Here is a 22,542-nt window from a genome sequence, read left to right on the forward strand (position 1 = left end):
CCCTGCCAAAAGTGTATGAAGAATCAGAAAAATTATTTAAAAATTATTTCCCATTGTTATATATGTGATAAATTTCATATAAAATGTATCATCAATGCTAAAATTAATGTTTTAAAAATAAACTAATTTTAAATTTTCTATTTTCTAAAATTGCTTCAAATATTTAATATTCTTTTATTCTATTAAAAATCTTATTTCCTAGCTAAATTTTATAAATATATTTAATTTTTAAATTTATAAATTGATTATTTATTAGAGTTTAAACCCATAACAAGTTAGCTCTATTGTTTTAAAACATTTTAAGTCTTGAAGATTTTTATATAGCTAGAAAAAGAAAGATGTGGAAAGATAGAAGAATAGTGTTATTATTATTTGCAAGAAAGAAATTAATAATTGTTTCTTTTTTTACTATATTTGCTTTAGTATGAATATAAAAGCATTAATAAAAAGTTAATTAATTTGCTTAAAGCTCCTTAGAAAGTTAAATTTATTTTCAATACAAAATTCGTATCTTATCGTTTTCAAATCATTGCTTTTTAATTTATTTCTTGATAAATAATAATTAAAAATAAAAAACTAACTAAAAATAAAATGTGAAAAACCAATAAATCCGACTAAAAAGCAAAGAACTTCTAAGCTTTTAGTAAAAGATGATCAGACAAACAAACATAATTAAATGAGCCATTCACTCCTCCTTTCTTTCTTAAAAGATTTGAAATGATTTGAATTTACTCATAAATAAATTTCATGAAAAGGTAGATATTTAATTACTATACATTTAAAACTCGTAGAAATAAAACAAAAAACTAAGAAATATAATGATAAATATCTGCTAATGATGAGATTAGAAACGCTGATTATAACTCTCTTGAAAGAAATTTGAAAACAACCTTCTTTCCCCTACTGACTTAGCAGAATTACTTCATTATCTTAGTTTTTGTAGTTTTTAGCTTCTTAGTTATTAACTACTACTTTATATATGTAAATCTCTTAGGAGAAGAAAAAGAAATTTGCTTATTAATTTTATTAAATTTGCTTTTTTAAAAAGAATTAGATAAACAAAGAGCTAACATATTCTTCCTTACGATCTCATGCTTAGAACATTTACAAGTTCCTAAGAAAATAAGGTACTTAATTAATTTTTGATATATAGAGGAAGATCTTTTGTGTTGTTTTTCATTAAACTATGAGAAACCAAAATAAATAAATGCAGTATGCTGATGATATTTCTTAGGACGCCTTCTGAAACGACTTTTCGTTTGTGAGAATAACCAAGAAACTGACGACTCATTTATACATATCAAACTAATTTTTAGTTATTTTGATATGTTAATCTTCCTCTCTTTATTCAAATTTATTCAATAGCTAAAGCTAAATTTATTTAATAATATTAAAATAGAATTGAAACATGTAGCAGATCGAAGACAATTAGCTTATGATGAATACGGAACATTCATTACTAATAACAATTCTCAAAAATCAATAACTAATATTCCATATACACAATAATAAAATAAGTTATTAAATAATTTTAATATAAAAACTTTAATGTATTAAATTAATATTTATTCTACATATGAATTGTATCAAACTTTTAAGTAGAAATAATTTTCAATAAATAAATAAATTAATTAATATCTCAATCAATACTTCTATTTTCATTAAAACAAAAGATTTTTAAAAATACTTACTTAGATTGTATTTCTGTAAATTTATTTTTATAGTTTTCAAATTATTGATCTAAACATTTCTTAAATATTTAAATACAATACATTAGATATATAACTAGTTTTAATAATTTACTTTGTTTTAAAATACATAAAAATCCTTTTAAAAAATGATTTTGAGCAGAAGTTTCTAAAAGTTAGCTTCAAAAAAATTGCATTAAAAAAATATATATCACTACAACAGTCTGCTTGGTAGGCCAATCGATTCTTTAGCAGTCAACTCGCTTATAAATTTTGATATTGTAATCTACATTAATGAATGAAAAACATAATTTAAGTTTATTACTGATAATTAATAAATTATTAAGGAATGTATAAAATTATTTCATTTTGATTTAATGATGCCATGGAGCTCCTCTATCTTTTTAGCATCGATAGGATTAAGATTAGGGTTTGAATTAACAAAATACGTTGTAAATGTAAACAAAATATATTAAAATAATCTAAAAATTTGTGTTTCTTTTCTTTGTTCAAATTTTTATTTACAAATTATAAATAGAAATTTCCTGTAAAGTAAAGAGAAGAACGATTGATTGAAAAAGGCATAAATGAAGTCTTTCTTAAAGATCTCTAAAAAGATGTTTAATTCTATGTAAATTCAACTAAAATGTTAAGAACATAGCTAATCAATTTAAAATTAGTAATTAGAATAAAAGGAATCAGATAAATTGAAGAAATTTTATAGTCTAAATTCTCTTGTGAGCTAAGGAATTAACGTAGTTTATTTATATTATTAAACAATTTACGTAAACAGACTTTTACTTTTTAAATTAGAGTTATTTTATTCTTTCGTTTTACAGAGCACTTAATCACATAACTTAACATTCACATTAATTTGAGGGATTTGCATAGGGTAATTTATTTTATTTTTTAAATTATTAAAATTAAATTTTATTCAACCACATTCAACAGCAATTTTTTAAATTTAGAAAAGTTATTTTGGATGGAAAATATCGCCACCTATGATCCTATGTTTCTATTTCCAATTAGTATAATGATTGTAAATTATTCACTCCTTAAAAACAGCTCTCATCCTATGCTTATCCACCTTCGTAACGATCCAAATAAGCTAAAGATGTTGAACTTAGCATTTTTTTCTGGCCTTTTTTCCATTTTCTTTCCTGCAAATTACTTAGTTGGTTATGCTGGATTGGCTTGTACTCATTTATTTATTGAAGCGTTAAAGAAAAGATAATTTAAAAAAAATGAACAAGAAGTCTTAAATAAGTTCTGCTTTCCAAAAGATTTCATAAAAAAATATTGATACAAAAAACTAAATAAATTATTTTCTATAATTAATAAATGCATTTAGTGTTAGAGTTAATTTAAAATATTTTAAGAAACTATATCAATTAATTTAAATTGTGTGTGCATAATAATAATAAATAGTCTAATTTATTTAAAAATTCAAAGAAATGTGTACCGAATAAAGGTAAATTAGGAAAAAGTTACAATAGGTAAAGGATATAATATATATATTTTATTTAATTGATAATATTTGAATGAAACATTTTATATTTTATTTAAGATAACAGTAAATTTTTACCATTATTTCGGTTTGAATTTTATTCATTTTTATCTAATAAATTTATAAAGCAAGTAGGATTGATGGATGAATAAATTGATAGATAAATCAAGAGTTTTATTCTTGAAATCAATCAATCAATTTATTATTATTAAATGAGAATATGGTTGATAATTTTTTCGTTTTTTATCAAGTTTATTCTTATTAAACTTCTTTTACTATTATACAATTTTTATTTCTCAAGTGGAGAATAATAAGAAGCACTATTTAAAAATAGATTTTTTAAGCATTCTAGTGTAGACTATTTTATATAAGGAGTTTTTATAAATTGATTAAGTTGAGACATAGGTTGAATAATAAATATCTAAGTTGTATATATATGATGCACTTTATTTGTTTGTTTCAGAAATTTTCATCCCACTTAGTTTCGTTATTATTGTCTTTTTCGATAGCTCTAACATTTTATTCTTACTGTTTTATTATAAAAGTAAAATCTTAATTAAATTGATCATTGATTTATTTAAACTTACTTGTATTTCATCTATTATTAATTTCTTGTGCTCTTCGAATTCTTTAATATCTTTGTCGCTAAGCAATTTTTCTGAAGGTGGAATATAAGGACCCTTTAATTCCTTATCAAGTAGTTTATCCTTTTATATTTAAAATATTTAAATTAAAAATCCAAGCGTTAAAATAAATTTTAAATTACCCAATCGAAGTTTTCGAACCAAGGATTAGATTTAAGAGTTTGATAAGAACCACCTAATCTTACTTCAGGAACTCTACTTAGCAATTGATCCATCAACTTCTTAGCCTTTTTATCCTTTAAGTAGCTTGGGTAGTTGATTTCTTTCTTAATAATATCTTCATAAATCTCATATGGATCTTCAGCTTCTTCACCAAAAGGTACCATACCGCACATAAATTCATAAAGGCAAATACCAACTGACCAGAGATCGACGTAGCAGTTATAACCTTTACCACAAATAATTTCAGGAGCCATGTAATGAGGAGTACCTATAATTGTGAATGTTCTATTACCAAGACCATGTCTTCCTTTTAAGAATTTAGCAGTACCCAAATCAATTAATTTCAAGTAACCCTAAAATAAAAGTAAAAGTAAAAATGTAAATTTAATTTACTTTCTTAAAAATAATATTTTTTAGTTTTTTACATTTTCATCAACCATGATGTTTTCAGGTTTCATATCTCTATAAATAACGTTTTAGTGGTGGAGATATTCAAGGATAAGAATCATAGAAGCAACATAAAATTAAGAATCATATGTATTTAATAAACCAATATCTCTTATAACATCAAACAACTCAATACCCTTAACATATTCAACTAAGAAATAAACGTCAAATGAATCCTTGAATGATCTGGCGTATTAAATAATAAATGGGAAGTTAACAATTTCAAGTACAACTTTTTCTTGCTATTTAATAAGAATATAATGTTAAAATTTAATCCAACTCCTAAAAATATATTTTACGCATATGTATTTTTCTAAACTTTGCTCTGATATTTGAACTTTATTGAAACTCTTCAAGGCATATAAATTCTTATCATAGTTTGCTTTAACTAAATAAACAGGACCAAACTACCCAAAAGCTGTTTTTTTAAATTATTAATTAATATTAATATTTTATTTTAAGTTAGTTAGTTAGTTACCAAGAGTTTTGATGTAAATTAATTCAGACATTCTGATGTTTTAAAGTTCCTTTCTCTTGGCCTGATCTGCTTTCATCATTTTTTTCTTTGTTTGTAAAAATTAAGATATTCATTTTATGAATTTAAATCAATTTTTTAATTACTTCTTAATTTTTTTAGTTGTTAGAGATAATTTCTTCCAATTAACCGCCAATACACTCTACAAAGTTTTCAGATGTTATTTCTGCTATGACACCATCTGTTTCCATAACGATATCATCATCAAAAGTTTTATTTTTATTTTAATCAAGCATATATTCTTCACCCCAGGCTTGAGCTTTGGATGCGACAGTCATACCGCTCTTTGCTTTCTTAAGAGAACCTTCAATAATAACTACTATTTTTTGATTGGCGACAGTACCTTTCTTCATGATAATATCACCTGCTTTGTAAGATGAAATTTTCATAACATCTAAGACCTTGTCTATTTAAGCCTTGTTAAGCTTTTAAAGATAATTGTTCTTTTCAAATGCCCATTTTTGAAGATTTCTAAAAGTAACGGCGTGTACTTGATCACCTAAAACTTTTGTTAGAGTATCTCTACCTAAGGCAAGACATTTTACTTCATCTTCAGCTCTAACTGTCATTTATCTGACTGTATTATAATAAAGAGCTTATTCACCAAATGAGTCACCTTTGTAAAGCTTCCTTACTTCCTTATTTCCTTTCCATACTGTGACATTACCCTACGATTAAAATAATATGAAAAAGTATCCTTAAAAAAATAATTATTTACTTCTTTAATAATGTAGAAAGAAGAAGCAGGATCACCTTCAGTGACAATTACTTAGTTTTTATAGAATTTTTACACAATAAGAACTGCAGCTATAGCATCTTTTTGTTCATTAGTTAGATTGTCTATTTAAATTTTATTAAATTTAATTATTTGTTGCGTAAAATAATTTTGAAATGATATTTATAGATTTTATGTTTCAATTTATATTAAGTTTGTTAAGCTTGAAATAAATTGGAAATATTGTGTATAGTCTAAATTTCCAATATAGTAAAATAAGCTTTAATAAAAGCTATTTATTTATCTAGTTAAGTTCTTTCTAATTGAAAAGAGTAATAAAATATTGAATTAAAAAAACTGTGGGAAGCAAGCATTTTTGATGAAAAAACAAACTTGAATTAAAGTTTTTTTTAAAGGTTTAGGAAAGAAAATAAATTTTTATATTTTAAAAAGCCAAATTAGTAATTAAATTTATAAATGGTTTGTTTTTTATTAATTACGGAAAAAACGGACTACTTCCATGAATTTACGATTTTCTTCATATTCTTTAGTAATCATTTCTTCAACTGCTCTACGGAATGTATTTCTATCAATTCCCCACAAATAGCAATGATCTAAAGCCTTAACAGATGCAGAACGAGGAGCATTATAAAGTAGAGCTAACTCACCAAAACCATCACCAGCTTTTAATTCTCTCTTTGATTTTTCATTTACTATAACTTCCATTGCACCTCTTTCCAATATAAAAAAGCTTGTTGCATTGTCGCTTTATTTGAATATGAAATCATTCATAGGAACTTCACAGTAGAACATTTTCTTTACAATATTTTCCCTTTTTTTTTAAATAAAAATTCATTTCATTTTCTTTTTCTATTAAATGTTTTTTAGTTCGTTTGTTCGCTTGTTTTTTCTTTATTAAATAAATCACTGCTAACAAATAACTTTTGAATTAAATATCAAATACTATAGTTAATTCTACTCTTTAGGCTTTTTAGTAAAAAAAAATAAAATTTATTTACAATTCAGCTTCATTTAAATTATAGAAGACGAAGTGATTCTTTAAGCATGTAATAATAAATGTGTTATCGTTTGGTGTTTTCTTTTTAGGGACAGGTGCAATATTTTCATAGATAGTTTCTCCTTCTGCTGTAACAGGTAGTTTTTTTTTATCACCCTAGAATAAATTATGAAATATTTTAGGAAATCAGCTAATATAAATTAATTTTTAAAGTATTATTTATTTTTATTTATAGCTTTTTTTTAGAGATTTGCTATCAATTTTAACTTCAATTGATAATTTTTGCATTTTATCATCTTCTACAATATCCAAATTAAATTAACGATTCATTAAAACTTTATCTCTAATAATTATGAAAATAAAGATAGATTTCTATATTTTTCTCCTATTTTTATAATAAAATGAACATTTATTTTACCACATTTTCAACCTCTGAATCCTTGTGAGGATTTTCATCATCGTTACCGCTAGCAGCTCCGTTCTTAGATTTATTTAAGAAATTCATAACAATGTTTTGCTTAATTATATATAAATTTGTTTAGATGTAATATTTTTCCTTCTTTTGTTTGTTTGTTTGATTTTGTTTCTTTTATTGTTATATTAATTATTTTATTGAAATAGCTAGTTTTTTGAATTTTATTTATAGTAAGTTCTTCCTTTCTTTTCAAGTGCAAAAAATAATCAATTTTAATCAAATGAATAATCTAATAAAAATTTTGTTATCGTAAATTTCCAAATTACAAAGTATGTATGTAAATTTCTTTTGATTTTACTTGAATAAATAAATAAATGCAAATAAATAAATGAGAGAACATAATATATTTAATTATTATTTGAACGATGTTATTTTTTTATTTTTTAAAGCTATTATACCATAATAATGTCTTTGTTACAAGTTTCTTTAAATTTTTCACAAAAAAATTTAGGTTAATAAATCAACTTCTATTTGTGATGCTTATTTTATAAATCTCATTAAAAATGTAAAATAAATATTTATCTAATAATACTCATTTTTACATAATTTATTTTGAAATTAAATGTTAATATAATCTAATTTTAAAGATTAAAAAAGTAATATTTAATGTATATAAAACTTTAAATTCAAACTTGTTTTGATTATTTAACTCTTAATTAAAAAAAATAAATTGATTTATAAAATCAAAAAAATATATTAATTAAAATTTAATAAAACTTAAGGAAAATTTTATAATAATTAAATGTATCATAGATAATTTAATATAAAATTAATTATTTTTTAAATATTAACTTTATTTAGATTATTTTAAATCAGGCTAATTAGACTCTAACTGTTTTAATTAACTTTTTTAAATAAAAAATTATTTAGTAAAGTTTTAAAGAATAATATTCGGTCAATTTTTGGAATATAAATAAAATAGAGATAAATAATTTATTAAATGTTATTTGTAAATATAGTTATAGTTCATTTAATTTTAAAAAATATATGTTAAAGTATCTCAGTTAGAATAGATAGTGAGTGTTATATATTCTATTTTTGAATTATTAAAATTTAATTAAAGACTTATAGAATATATTTAATTTTAAGAAGGACTACATATCATAAAATATTTATAATAAAATTCATAACTTTTTATTAGCCTATTTATAAATCCTCAAAGGTATATCTCCTTCGAAATATATTTTTAATATTTAAAAAAGCACTCTCAGCTATAAAAATATAGAAATAAAAAAGAGTTTTTAAATTTGGTAAACCTCTAACCCATTTTATATATTTTACATATCAGTTGAGAATTCATTTTATTGGACCTAATAATTAGTATGTATTGTTGTGGATTCCCTCCATAAAAAATTTTTTATTTATTCTTTATACAAACAGAAAATTAAAGTGGATTTAAAAATATGAAATAAATATTATAAATAAAAAAATAGATAAATGGATAGAAAGAAAGATACATAGATACTGACTCATAAAATATTAACTTAGAAATAGTTCTTAAACATAAAATTAAAAAAATAATAATTATTTTAATATATAAAACATAATTTCTATTTGAAACTATTAATGTGCTTTAATTGCTATATTTTGAAAATAGAAGAAGATTTATTTATATCTAATAATTTGATGTATTCTGAAGATTTAATAGAGGAAAGAATATCAAGTTATTATTTTTTTTATAAATATTGATATAAAAGCAAAAATAAATGAAAATTATATTTGATATTTTGTAGAAAAAAAAATATCTTTGTTTGTAGAAATGATCATTTCGTTAAATAACAAAAAAATTGATGATATTTAGTCTCTCTTAAATTAAGAAGGGGATTAAAAAATTTTTGATTTAAATATTAATTTGAAAAATGTAGAATTTGTCTAAAAAAATGGAATTAGCTTACTTTTTTCACATTTATCTGGATTTTAAGACTTAAAAAAACTCACTTTAAAACTAGAACAATAATAAATTAATGAAGACACGGTTGGATCACTAGCTGAAGTCATCTAACAGATAACCAAATTGAAAGAAATTTCTTTTGAGTTTAATGATGCTAAAATATCTACCAGTGAATTTAACTGCTTATTTAGTTCGATTGGCCTCCATCCTAGTATTAATAGCTTTTATTTTTAAATAAATTAAAATATATTAAGTCATGTAGAATGTTTAGCCATAACTAAATGTTTAGAATAATCCAATTCACTAAAATGTTTTAAATTTTAATTGTTTCATTTTAATCATGGTCATTATGGAAATTTTGAGTATAATGAGTATATACCTTATTCTTAGTAATCTACATAATTAAATTAAGATTCATGCTTATAAGTTAGATTGCACAATTTTAGATTCAGTTAAGATTGCGGATTTAGCTTACTTATTTAACATTTGCACTAAATTGAAAATTTAAAAAAAATTGAGCTAATTTTAGGAGACTTATAAATTAATAAAAGTGATTTTGGTTCTCTTTCTCTATCTATCAAGCAAGCTAAATAATTAAAAGAAATCGTTTTTGATTTTTATAGAGTAAAGACATCAGCAACTCAATTAGATGATCTATTTAGCTTTTTTAGAGATCATACTTGCATTTAAAGTTTAACATTTTACTATTCTTATGTAAATTTGGGAGGTGATGAACTTTATTCAATTACATAGTCTTTGAAACAATCGTAATCTTTAAGAATATTAAAATTAAAATTAAAATTAGATTCAACAAAACTAGAAAAATAAGCAAATCATATGTTTTCACAACAACTTTCACAATTAGAAAATATTCGAAGTCTAAACTATACAGTTTTATTTGATAATATTTCTTTTGTTGAGGAGATAGTCAAAAACAAGTATCTCTAGGAGCTAGACTTAACTTTTTGTCACTTAGACGAAGACACTAATTATCAAGAATGGGCCCAAAAACTATTAGGAATGTCTAATTTAAAAAAGCTTAGATTAGATTTTTATTCAAGCAATAGTGATATAAAAGAGATAGAATTTTTTAAAGATTTAAATGATAATATAAAATAGACTAATTTACAGTAATTGACAATATCTTTAAATAACCATCACGAAGATTTAACGGGATAGTATATTATTTTAGGTAAATATCTAAGTAGTTAAAGATTAATTTACGATTTATCGCTTGAAGTACATGAAAATGATGAGTTTGAATCATGCGAAATGCTTATGGATTAGTTAAAAAACTCTCATATTTTTTCATTTAAGTTTAATTTTTCAAATTGGAATAGAAGGTGGTTTACAGAAAGATTAGATAAATTGCATTTAATTGTAAAAAAGCATATGAAAAGAGTTGTAAAATTAGAGTTCTGTTGAATATTTGTGTGAAATAATAAATCAAAATGTTAAATTAAATATCTTATATATAAATAAGCAAATTAATATTTATGTAATCAATATAATTCATAAATTAATTTTATTTTATTTATTTATTTTTTTAATTTTGAATGAAATAATATTTTAAAATTAATTAACAAATTAATTGAATAGTTTTTTATTTTTTAAAAATTAAAAAAAGATATTTACTTACTAAATGCTTGAAATTTATTGTGTAATAAAAATCAAAATCAAATTTTAGTTATTGCATTTCTAGATTTATTTGTTATTTTTTAAATTTTTTTAAAAAATAATTCAGTCAATTTTTAATAATTTATAAGTAAGCAAGTAGTTATCTAAAATCAAAAGCTAGTATTTCAATAGATAAAAATGTCAGTATTTTAGTTTGATTAGTTCAATCAAAAACAAATATAAATAAATTAAGCTATTGAAGACTAGTATAGATAAATTAAATATCCTCCTTAGTAAGGATTGATCTAAAATTAATATGTGGCTCAGCCTGATTAAGAAAATCATAATTAAAATAATCAAATGATAAATAGATAAATGGCTTAACCTTCAATAGAATAAAGTTCTTTTTAATAAAATCTGTTTCCTGATGATTAAAGAAGCGTTATGACAAATTATCCAAGTCCCATTACAAAAGAATATTAGCTTAGTTAGCTATAAATGAGTACCCCAGTATAATCAAATACGATAGCTTAAAATTAGATCTAATAATAGTAAATATATGGTGGAGCTGCTTAAATAAATCCGAAAACTCTACAAAACTAATAACAAATTAATACAGCAATGATAAATAGCTAACATACACTTAATCCTACAATAAACATACATACAGAAAGAGATTAAAATCTTTTATAGGATGAAGGCGGCGTTTCAGCAGTTAATTATTGTACTGAATAAAATGGAGCTAGAATAAGTCAATGGTCTTCATACACCAATAAGTGTCATCCACAAAACCTATTAAATTCAGTTAGAAGTGTAAAATTCTTATTTTGATAAAGTCAAATTATTGATAAAAAATAAATGGCTAGTTAATGAGTATTTGGTTGCCAATCTCTAAAACTTTATAAATCTAGCTTAAAGAAAATATTTATTTATTTTACTAAATTTATTATATTCAAAGACCATATGGATGTCAGAAGAAGGGCTTCCCTAAAGTGTAGTTGTCGATTTATCAAATTTGTAATAAAAACCTAGATATTTTAAGTGTGTTGGATTTGATTGCTGGCATGATTATTCAACAAATCCTGCAGTCATCGAAATTTCAGTATCTACTGATGGATCTAATTTCGTTACTTGGGCCACACTAAGGGCAGAATTAGTAATAAATAAATAATTAACTATATACAAAGATAAAATTCATGGTTAAATGAAATTTTAAAATATTTTCACTTGTTTTTTATTAAAAAAATAAAATTTGATTAGTGGAATAAATATAAAATATTTTTAGATTTTATAAACGATTGTTATCTTAAACTTTTTAATAAAACATAGAAAGCTGGCGTTCAACTTTTTTCGATAGATAATTTAGGAAAAAGATATAACTTTATTAAAGTAAAACCAATTTTTCAAAGAAATTTATTTTTTCAAAACAATCTCATTAATAAAAAATAGTTTAATGTGAAAGAAACTCATGGTGCGAGTAAAGTCTATATGAATAGGTTATATATTTTAGAAGATAATCCTTTGGTCAAACTAAATAAATTAAGCAATCTTACACAGTAAAGTTTAGTACATCAGACTGAAGTAATATCTCCCACTAATAAAAATATGAGCATTTCCCAAAATACTAACTCAAAAGATCTTCTTTAAATACGTACAAGTCCTATTCAGTATTTAGATATACAAACATAGAGCTCTCCATAAAATATGACTTTACTAAATTTTTCAAACCAGCAAACTTAATAAACCATATAAAGGAGAAGTCCTTCTAATAATTAATTTTCTGGCTATAATCCATAATAATATGTTTAATACTAAAATAATATTGTACCAATGGAAAACTAGAATTTTAGCTATTAGGATGATTAACCTTAGCAATATTAGTAGAACGTTTAGCATAAAGGACCTTAATAAGATGCTTTGATGGGTTAATAGCAGATGACCAATACCTTTTAAGTGAATAATCATAATAATTAATCAAAATTTTAATTTAATAATAGTGGAGTAGATGAAGATTATAAAATAATGAGTGGTAGTATGATTAATAATAATTAGGTAAGCTATTAGAACTATAATATAGTCCCATAAGATTATTAAAGATAAAACATAATGGAGGATACAAGAAGTATATTCGTGGATCCAAACAATAATAGCCTAAACTAAATGTACCAACCCCATTAGATTGTGGATAATATTATGTCTTTTTCTGCTTAAAAAAACAATTAAAACAATTTAAGCAATAATGCAACTTCTAACTAACAAGAATTTGATAAATATGTAATTCCTAATGAATTTTAGTAATTTTATTTTAATCTCATAAATTAACTTGTTAAAATTTTTTATATAATATTGGAAAAAATAGCTCTGTTAAAAACTAACACCTTAAAAACTCTTAAAGTCAAGTAGCTCAACATAAATCATAGGAAGGAAAGAGGATCATAAATAATTCTAATTAATATTAGAATACTGCTGATTTTAATGCAGATAATAAGTCTTTGTAAGATGGATATGAGTAAAATTATAGAATATAAAGCAATCCAAAGTCACTTAAAAGCTCAGGATAGATCTCAGTACAACCTGTACATCAGAATGAGAGAATAGCTTGGGTAAATATGGAATAAAAGTATAAAGAAGAAATAAACAAATTGCAAACTGAGTTATATACTGCAAAATAGTAAATTGTTAATTTGGGAATGATTGTTGAAAAAATGTAAGACACAAAGAATGCATTAATAGAAAAAGTAGCATTAATAGCTGAGAGTTTAAGTCTTTTTAAAGAAGAAGTGCACGAGAGATTACATAACGTAGAAAAAGATGTAGCTTATGTAAATAATCATTAATTAACTTAAGGGGAAAAGCTGCTAAAAGAAGATTTACTTTTTTCAAATAATAAAAATGGAAATGCAACTCCATCCTAAAAGTAAGAACCTCAAAAAAGTACAACTGCTGCAACCCTTAATACAAAATAAGACATACTTGAAAAGTATTTGCCAAGAAAGAACTCCTCATATCACCAATCTTCAGTTAGTCCTCGATAAGAATTAGCATATGACCAAGAGAAGTCTATTTCAAATGTAAATAATTATTACTTTTTAAGCTAAATTAATATTATATAATGTTAATTAATAGATTGTCAATAATGTATTAGACAAAAAGCTTTAAGAGTTGGAGTAAAGCCTTTCTAAGACTTTGCTTAAAAGCTTAAACTAAATATAACAAGCTTAGATTGAAGCTGGTGAAAAAGTAATCTTTAATTATTAAATATTTTTAATTAAATTTATTATTTATAAGTTATAGCAAACAGCATCCCCTAAGGAGCCATAAAAAGAAACTAATCACTAGAATTAATTATCTGGAAAATCTTCTTTTAACTATTAAAAATACAACTCACCTTCATCAACTAATAGATAGTATTAAAGTATTAGAGATTCCTAAATGAACACTTAATAGCCCAATTAAATTATTTTAAATGATCCACAATTTAATTCAAATGGATTCAGCCAAATGAAAAGCAAAAGAGAAGGAGAGTAAATATATAATAATAATAATGACTAAGATTATACCTCACTACATTACTTTAATAGATCTGCTCTTTCAGGAATTTAAGTTTAAGATCAAAAGAATACAAGGGTTATTTAATTATTAGATAAACTTTAAGCTAAACTTTCACAAAGGGTAATGATTAATTATAATAAATATCATTAAATAAAAATATTTTTATTTTAAAAAATAGCAATCGAAAGTTGAAGAATTGAACAAAAAAGAAAAGTTACTTAAAATGAAATATAAAGATAAGTAAAAAGAAGTTATTTAAGATAAAGAAAATAGAATGAGAGTCAAAAACGATAGAAAAGAAAAGGCTGTAAAATAATTATTCAGTGACACATCAGATATTCTCGATTATTGAAATGTAAAGAAATATATACTCGTTACAGACTAACAATTTATATTATTTATATTAATTTATAAAAATAAAAATAAATAAGAATTTTGATATATTTGTCTATATAAATAAAAAAAATATTTATTAAAAACTTGAAAAAATAACTTAATTATATTTAAATAATCAGTTAAAATTATAAATTTGATCTTTTAAGAATCACTTTTAAGAAAATTAATTTAAAAATTTTAATGTATTCATAAAATTATTGTTGTTTGTCCTATCATATAATACTGCTAAATAAAAGGTTTGGATTATTCAGCAAACCATCAATAGTCATTCATTAGAAATATTTTCAATATCACACCAACTCCACAAAAAATAAGTAAATAAATAAATAATTATACTTTTTAAAGAAAATGAAGAGTTATATCACTTATTCAATCTTAAATATCTTAGTTGAAATCTTATTTGAATTTAGATTGTTAGTATTACTTTTAAAATAAAGATTAATTTTTGATCTGTTTATATATAGTTACATTAAATAAAAATATTTTTTAAAAAACTGAAAAAATGACTTGATTATAAATTAAAAATTTAAGATAATAATTTTGCATTTTCAAAATAATTTTAATAAAGTTAAAATAAAATTGTTAAATTAATTTTTGTTTGATTATACTATTATTGATTATATTAAAGTAAAAAGTTTGGCTTATTCAGCCAATCACAATCATTCATTGAAAATGTTTTCTTTCAAAATCACATTAACAAACAAACAAAAAATAAGTGAATAAATAAATAAACATACAATGTAGAGATGAGAAAGAATTATCTCAGAATCTTAAAAGATTCCATTGATAGTTTATTTGAATTAAGCAAGTAAATCTTAAGGGAAAGAAAGAAAGAGAAAGAAATTAAAAATAAAGAAAAATTAAATTTATATTTGAGGTATTTCAAGAATCTTCTTCTTTTGTCTTATTAAATAGAATAAAAATGATTTAGAAAGCTATAAAGATATTAGTAAATAAGTAGATATAATGCTTTAGCTATTCCAAGCAGTCTTCTTTCGCAAGAATGTCTGCTTTCAGAAATGATTTTGATGAAAAGATTAAACAAAAGTATATCAAAAACAAAACTAATGATGAAAGATTTTAATAAATGAATCCAGAATATATCAAGAAAGCAATTAACGAAGAATATGAAGAAGCTAAAGAAGAATTATTTTAAAATGGTATTTTCAATTTCAAAAATATTTTGTTTATTTTAAAACTTTGCTTTTTTTAATGAAAAAACCCTTTTTATTACGAAAATCAACTCAATAGACTCTATTCTAAATGATATTGCATTAATACCAGCATGTTTTCTACTTCATAATAAATATTGTTTTTTAAATTTTTTAATATTTTTCAATGAAAGTGCTTGGTATATATTAAAATAAAGGGTTAAATTAGCATGGTAATTATAATTCTTTTTATTAAATTGTTAGGTGGTATCTTGACAGAGTTACGTAAAAGTATGCTTGGTAAGGAAGAAGATGAAAAGGAAACTTTAGGTGCTGAAGAATTTGAAGATCCTGTTGATAACTATCTTCATGATGGTTTAACTCATGATGAATTCTTATATCGTGCTTCTAATATAAAGAAATAACTATTGTAATAAATTATTTTATAGGAATATGCAATAAATAATAAGAGTTTAGAATTTTAAATTAGCCTATTAATATGCTTTAAAAAAGGCAATTTAGTAGAGAAAATATTAAATCTACTGCTTTACAAGTAGTAGATATTAAAAAAAGATATAATATATATATTTTAATAGATGTTTACATTAATTAAAAGCCAAACAAAATGATCATTAGTTTACTTTATAATTAACCATTTATTACTTCAAATAAATTAATCATTTTTTATTTTATTAGCGCTAAGCAAATCCCTGATTTCTTTGAAAAAGATGAAATTAACTCATAATATGGTAATTACAGCTCTTTTGATAAAAACTTTGCAAAATTAAAATCAATGAAAACTCACTTACCTGATATTGAGCAATCTGGATTTGCTGGTTATAAGCTTGAAAAATGGGTTAACTCCTTAAAAGGTAAAAAGGAAATTGATGATGATGAGGATCTTGACGAAGTTAGAGAAATTATTGAAGAAAATGAAATTAATATTACTGAAGATGAAAAGCATTTACTTAAGTGGAAGATTGCTGATATTATGAGAAAGGAAAATGACGAATATGTACCTTTCCTTGAAGAATTGGAAGGTGAAAATGAAAAGGATCCTTTTGAAGAAGATGACACTGAAGATGGACGTCTTTCTTGCAAAGCTAGAGATGATATTTATGAATTGTAACTAAAAATTATAAAATTATATATCATTTTATTTCATTATTTTAATTTATTTTTTAAAGGTATTAAAAAGGCTGGAGTATTAAAGATATTTGCACTAGATACGGTATTGTCCCTGAAAGAGCTAAAGCTGTTATTTGGATGTGCGAAAAATACTACTTTTAGATTTTACCCAAGGCTGATGCTCTTGCTATTCACATGGCTTAAGAAATGGAAGAGGAATGGGAAGAAGAAGTAATAAATAAATAAATTAATTAATTAAACTTAAAATTGTTTGTTTAATATTTTTGATAATTGAAAATACTTAAAAAATAGAATGGATGGTAAGATTATGGTATTGATTTGGAAGAATTAGCTGAAAGAGAAAAAGGTATGCATACTCTCAGCTTTAAAAGATATAGAGAAGTTGATGTAGGTAAACCTTCAAAGAATATATTGAGCGAAGAAGATTATACCTTAGTTTAAAAGATAAATACTCCTAGATAAGAGAAGATTACTCTTAAGCTAGACGGTGGAAAATACCAACGTGGCTATCTTATTAAAGACTGGAAGATTAATAAAGGCAGAGGCCGTAGAGATGTTAGTAAGATGTTTAGAAGAATTATTGAAAACTCTCACGATATTAGCAAACTCCCATCTAGCGTTTAGTTAAGAGTTAGAGAAGGTCCTAGAAACGCTTCCAAGGGCTACAGTAGCAAGTTGTGAAAAACCCATTTAATATAAATTATAATCATACTCTCTTAGTAATATCTCAAGTTAATTATAATATAACTAACTAAAAAGTAAATATCTTGCTTGCCTTAGCTAGCTAGCTGGTTGAATTAATTCGCTTTTTGAATAACTCAATATGTTATTAATTATACTTACTAAAATAAAGAATCTTTTAATATTATGTAAAGTAGATCTATCGATTTATCTATATAATGGTATAATAACTAGAATATATTAAGAAAGCGAGTTTTGAATAGCTTGTCATGCAATATATATAGCTAGCTATCTGCTTTATGAAAATATTTATTATTATTGATAAGATTTATACAAAACTATATTAAAATTATACATACAAATAAAGATTAATTAAATCTATCAATATATAACTCCACTTATTAATTATTTTATTTAAATATAGTACTTAGTTTAGTTAACAGTTTCATCTTTTTGTTTTTAGCTAATATTTTATTTACTAATAAGAAAGTCATTTATTTACATTTCATTTATTATTAATTTTAGTTTAATATTAAATATTTATATACCTTAAATCAATCAATCAATCGTTAAAAAATTAGCTAAAATTACAAAATCATTTTAGAAAACAAATATTTTTATTATTAAATATTACTAAAAATTAATTGTGTTAAGAAATAATGGTATAAGGTATTTACACTGCAATATTAAATCTTTATTATCATTCTTTTAAATTTATGATAAGGAAAATAACAAATTTCTATAATTTAAACCATATTTAATTTTAAAGAGATCAAATAATTTAATGGTAATTGAAATCAGTGTATTTTATTATTCTGAAAATTTTATATTTAATTGAACAAATTTATGTAATTATGTAGTAATAGTAATTAATAATACAAGAATTAATTAATAATAGAAGTTTATGTTATCTATTTTATAGTTTATTAGTATATATAAATAAATAGGCTCATTTTTTTCATTATCAAGGGAAAAGAAAATTTGCTATCGTTGTCACATTAAAAAAGCAGGCTATCCCATTTATGGAAATGTTTATGATCCTCCAAAGAAAAAACTTGGAGGAGGGTATTTCTATTGCTCTTTCATCATATTTAGATAATAATCTTCATATTTTTTATTTTGCTCATATTCATAAGCTCTCAGTCTATTCAGATCAGATTTAAGGCTTTATATTTCTTTTTCTAGCATTAAGTGAACTCTTTGATTTACATAATTTGGATCATTTTCTTTATTATATTGAAGACTTCTTTTTCTATTGAATTTTCCGCTTTATATAGATGAATAATGTTAACCATATTAAGAGTTACTACGTTAAGAATTTAATAATGGAGTTAAATCTTGGGAGTGTTAAGGGTTTGAGTATCTATTCAAAAGTTTTATCATGTTTATAGCTTATCTATTTGATAATTTTGGTTGACTTTGAGACTGTAAGAGTGAATTTTATCTCCTATTGTTTTGACTTAATGAATTACTTTCAAAGCTATTCATATTGTTTAGTTTTTCGATTACTTTTTAGTTGTCAAATTTTTTATTTTTTGGTAATATTTTAAAATAAATTATGTATTTTTTAATACTTAAGTTTATATGAAATCACATATTAAATTAACATAATTACTGACTTTGTTTTCTTATTGTTACAGTTTAGGATATATGATAAATAGATACATTAATATATTTACTCTACAAAATAAACATCTGACTATATGAAATATTAACAAGCAAGAATACATAAATAGAAGATCATTTGAAATACTTTAAATAATTTAATTTTAACAAAATACCTAAATTTTTCTTAAAGAAACTAACCAAATCATTTTTGTCTACAATAAAAACTTCTGTTGGTTTTAATGATATCAGTGTAGTAGTGAGAGGTTTATCATTAACTAATGAATCAATCTCACCAATAAAGAAACCCTCTCCCATTTCAGGATTTTTTTGTTCTTCACAATCGCTGAATTTAATAGAACCTTCTTTGATAAATATAGCAAATCTAGCTTCTTCTCCTTTGGTCCAAATCAATTTATTTGTTTCAAACTATTATTCAATAAGACTTATAAATTATTTTAATTGCGTAATTGTATTTACTTTAGCTTCTCTAAATATCATTTCCATTTCAGTCTTTTATTATTCATTAAGTTCTTTGAATATTTCGTTCCTTTTGTATTTACAGTTGATAATTAATTACTCATTAGAAAATTTAAAAAAGATTTTTCTTAATTTACTTCTTTAGTAAATTTACAGTGTTTTTTCTTCTCGAAGTATACATAGACAATAGTTTTTAAATGATAGGAGCTGATTCATCTTTTTCTTCACCAAAAATAAAAAAGAAGTCTTGCTTTTCTAAAGATAGAAGTTCGCATGGAGTTACAGCTATAACACTATTATAAAAAATGAAAGTATTTATTTTAATTCAGAAAAAACGGCTTTTTTTAGCTCATTAAAGAATTTTTTGTTAATAGAGAAAAATAGCTAATTTTGTGAAAAAACTGTTAAAAAATAGATATTTTTAGGTAAGATAAATTGAAATTTAATATTCGAGCATTACTTTGCACCTCTCCTTGTACTATCTACTTTCAAGGCTGTTTCACCAAAATAACTACCAGTAGGACAAAATCTAGACAGCCTAATTTTCAATTTAAAAGTATTTAAATTAAATGTAAATTAATTTATTTATTTATTGTAATCTTACGATCTCGCATCGTCAAAAATACACACTATTCCACTCATGACAAAGTAAAATTTGGTACCTATTGTACCCTATCTGATTACATATTCTCCTGGATCATAATACTCCTCTTTTGCACTCTAAAGAAGATCTCTAAAATTTTTTATTGATATACTCTCAAAAATTTCAATTGTGCATAGCAAATCTATTTTTTTCTATAATTCCATTTTTTTCATATTTTCAACATCTGAACTTTTTATTTTAGATTATTTTTTATCATACAAATTTATGTCGACACCATAACCAATGCTTGATGGTGTAGCAAATCCTGCACCTACTATTTTCTTAAGAACACTAGGACTTTTAGTAAATAAAAGGGTTTTATGTCTTTAATGAGGATCTTTAAAATCTTCCATATTCAAGAAATCCTCAATTTAGGTGTGCCAAGGATGTTCACCTACGTAAAACATCCTTAGCTGTGAATTTTTCCACTTACTTTTATTTAAAATCTTTTTTTTAAAAATTAAAATGATTAATTAATCTTATATATTAATTTATTCACTTACTTAATTATATCTATCTTAATTAATTACACCTTTTTGCTTCATGTCTTCTAATCTTTAATTTTTAGAAATTATTATTTTTAATTCTATTTATGTTAATATTACACAGATTTTGTCAGAATAGTGTCTCCTCCATAGTAAAGTTACTAATTTTCAACTTAAGCTTCGAATCCCAACGAAGGAATGACATTTAATGTATAGAAAAACTTGAATTTGCATGTTTTTACTACTAATGGAGCACCAATCGAAATAGGTCTAAACTTAAGAATTCTGTTAAGGAAATCAGCTGGCATATTACTAAGATCTGAGTATTTTTTCAAAAAAGAATCATAGATTTAGCGAGTTGTAATCAATTCAATTTTTGAGTTTTAAAACATAAGTTAAAATGCTCCTAAATCGCTTCTAGAGCTTCCTTAAGTTATAATTATCCACTCTATAACGCTGCTTGAAATATGCATTTTGGTCAGTATTTAGCTTGTAAAAACAGGAGGATCAACAAGAAGTCCTCTTCCATTGATCCAAATAATAAAACCATTTGATTCTTCTTCAAGTTCGTCTTTGTTAAGCTTAGGTAAAAATGTAATAGCAAAGTGCTTACTGGTATCTAAATTTAGAGATTAATTTTTAACAGTCTAATTATTTTTTAAAAAGATAAAAAATTTAATTTATTTTTATTATTTGTTCCATTAAATTACTTGAGCCATTTAGCTTTTTCTTAATACATCGTTTATATCATATTTCTTTTTAAGAATATCATCCCAGTTCACTTCTTCAACATAATTTATGTCTACTTTATCTTGAAGAGATGCAACTTCAATATCATTGACATTAATAGCAATTTCTTCTCCTCTTCTCTTAATATGAATTTAATCTCCTATTTCACAGCCTAAATCATTCAAAAATTAATTTTATTTAAATAATTTTCGAGTTAAAATAATTTTGATTTTTTGTTCATTCATTTATTCATTAAAAAAATCTGAAACTTAAACAATATTAATAACTTTTAAATATCTTTTTGAAAATGAAGGGAAGCCTTCTAAGTTTGAATGTAGCTAAATAATCAGTTTAAGTAAGATAGCAAGTTTCTAAAATTTATTTTAATAAATTTACCTGTTTTTTTATCAATTACTATAAAATCTATCATATCTTCAAAAGGCATTTCTTAGTTGTATTGCGAAAGCATATTTCTTAGATATTTGAATTCTGCTTAAAAATTAGGGATTGGATTTTTATCAATTGAAGAATAAAAATCGATATCTTTATGTATAACTGAGTCATCCCATTGTGGCCACATTTCCTTAAAGATTTATCTTAAATGCATTGGAGTTAATGGATTGCAAATCAAATATGTTTTTTTCCCTTTTAGATAGTTATAGAATGCGACATAGATAAAATCACAAAGATTTACAGCATATTTTTTATGAAATCTAACTGAAGGTACAATAAAGTAAATTGGAACTTACAGTTTCTTACTAATCAACTCGCTTAAACATCCAGGAGGAATTCCAAATTATATATATCCTGCAGGAGTGTTAACCAAAGTAGCCCCACAATCTAATCTTATTTACTCATGCCCAAAATTATGATAATCATTATTATTCAAGTCATAAATGACTTTTACTTAAGATTTCTCTTTCGTTGTTTATTCTTTTTTAAGCAAATCAAATAGTTTATCCATTTTTATTT

At 23.2% G+C, this 22,542-nt stretch overlaps 7 protein-coding genes across 7 annotated transcripts; 5 read left to right on the plus strand and 2 right to left on the minus strand. All coding sequences in view use genetic code 6, as the record gives it.

Moving 5' to 3' along the window:
* Positions 1-979: 979 nt before the first annotated feature.
* TTHERM_000046519 (transmembrane protein, putative) lies at positions 980-1,965 on the plus strand (the record flags this gene model as incomplete). The annotated part of the gene is made up of 2 exons (XM_012797375.1): positions 980-1,127; positions 1,400-1,965. The coding sequence occupies 2 exons, from the start codon at positions 980-982 to the stop codon at positions 1,963-1,965; spliced, it is 714 nt and encodes a 237-aa protein (XP_012652829.1).
* A 103-nt stretch (positions 1,966-2,068) lies between these two features.
* TTHERM_00046520 (60 kDa inner membrane protein) lies at positions 2,069-2,991 on the plus strand (the record flags this gene model as incomplete). The annotated part of the gene is made up of 5 exons (XM_001014647.2): positions 2,069-2,146; positions 2,227-2,319; positions 2,369-2,443; positions 2,502-2,580; positions 2,657-2,991. The coding sequence occupies 5 exons, from the start codon at positions 2,069-2,071 to the stop codon at positions 2,989-2,991; spliced, it is 660 nt and encodes a 219-aa protein (XP_001014647.2).
* Positions 2,992-3,654: 663 nt separating this feature from the next.
* On the minus strand, positions 3,655-7,221 carry TTHERM_00046530 (CGMP-dependent kinase 5-1; the record flags this gene model as incomplete). Its single annotated transcript, XM_001014648.2, has 11 exons — positions 3,655-3,723; positions 3,783-3,902; positions 3,962-4,354; positions 4,427-4,690; positions 4,748-4,866; positions 4,927-5,011; positions 5,070-5,651; positions 5,702-5,823; positions 6,199-6,530; positions 6,718-6,872; positions 7,135-7,221. 11 exons carry the CDS (start codon positions 7,219-7,221, stop codon positions 3,655-3,657), a joined length of 2,328 nt encoding a protein of 775 aa, XP_001014648.2.
* Positions 7,222-8,950: 1,729 nt separating this feature from the next.
* TTHERM_000046539 (hypothetical protein) lies at positions 8,951-10,507 on the plus strand (the record flags this gene model as incomplete). Its single annotated transcript, XM_012797376.1, has 1 exon — positions 8,951-10,507. The coding sequence occupies one exon, from the start codon at positions 8,951-8,953 to the stop codon at positions 10,505-10,507; it is 1,557 nt and encodes a 518-aa protein (XP_012652830.1).
* Positions 10,508-10,843: 336 nt separating this feature from the next.
* TTHERM_00046540 (hypothetical protein) lies at positions 10,844-14,603 on the plus strand (the record flags this gene model as incomplete). The annotated part of the gene is made up of 8 exons (XM_001014649.2): positions 10,844-11,512; positions 11,658-11,855; positions 12,029-12,088; positions 12,149-12,993; positions 13,059-13,770; positions 13,826-13,939; positions 13,994-14,371; positions 14,430-14,603. Exons 1-8 carry the CDS (start codon positions 10,898-10,900, stop codon positions 14,601-14,603), a joined length of 3,096 nt encoding a protein of 1,031 aa, XP_001014649.2. The 5' UTR covers positions 10,844-10,897.
* A 966-nt stretch (positions 14,604-15,569) lies between these two features.
* On the plus strand, positions 15,570-17,628 carry TTHERM_00046550 (hypothetical protein; the record flags this gene model as incomplete). Its single annotated transcript, XM_001014650.3, has 5 exons — positions 15,570-15,807; positions 16,063-16,228; positions 16,495-16,923; positions 16,986-17,157; positions 17,239-17,628. 5 exons carry the CDS (start codon positions 15,570-15,572, stop codon positions 17,626-17,628), a joined length of 1,395 nt encoding a protein of 464 aa, XP_001014650.1.
* Positions 17,629-19,368: 1,740 nt separating this feature from the next.
* Positions 19,369-22,534, minus strand: TTHERM_00046570 (cyclic nucleotide-binding domain protein; the record flags this gene model as incomplete). Its single annotated transcript, XM_001014652.3, has 9 exons — positions 19,369-19,662; positions 19,714-19,783; positions 19,851-20,006; positions 20,174-20,251; positions 20,318-20,802; positions 20,860-20,911; positions 20,962-21,488; positions 21,552-21,742; positions 21,967-22,534. The coding sequence occupies 9 exons, from the start codon at positions 22,532-22,534 to the stop codon at positions 19,369-19,371; spliced, it is 2,421 nt and encodes an 806-aa protein (XP_001014652.2).
* Between the last annotated feature and the right edge of the window lie 8 nt (positions 22,535-22,542).

This window comes from Tetrahymena thermophila (assembly GCF_000189635.1).
Source record: "Tetrahymena thermophila SB210 genomic scaffold scf_8254659, whole genome shotgun sequence".
NCBI classification, from domain to species: Eukaryota; Ciliophora; class Oligohymenophorea; order Hymenostomatida; family Tetrahymenidae; genus Tetrahymena; species Tetrahymena thermophila.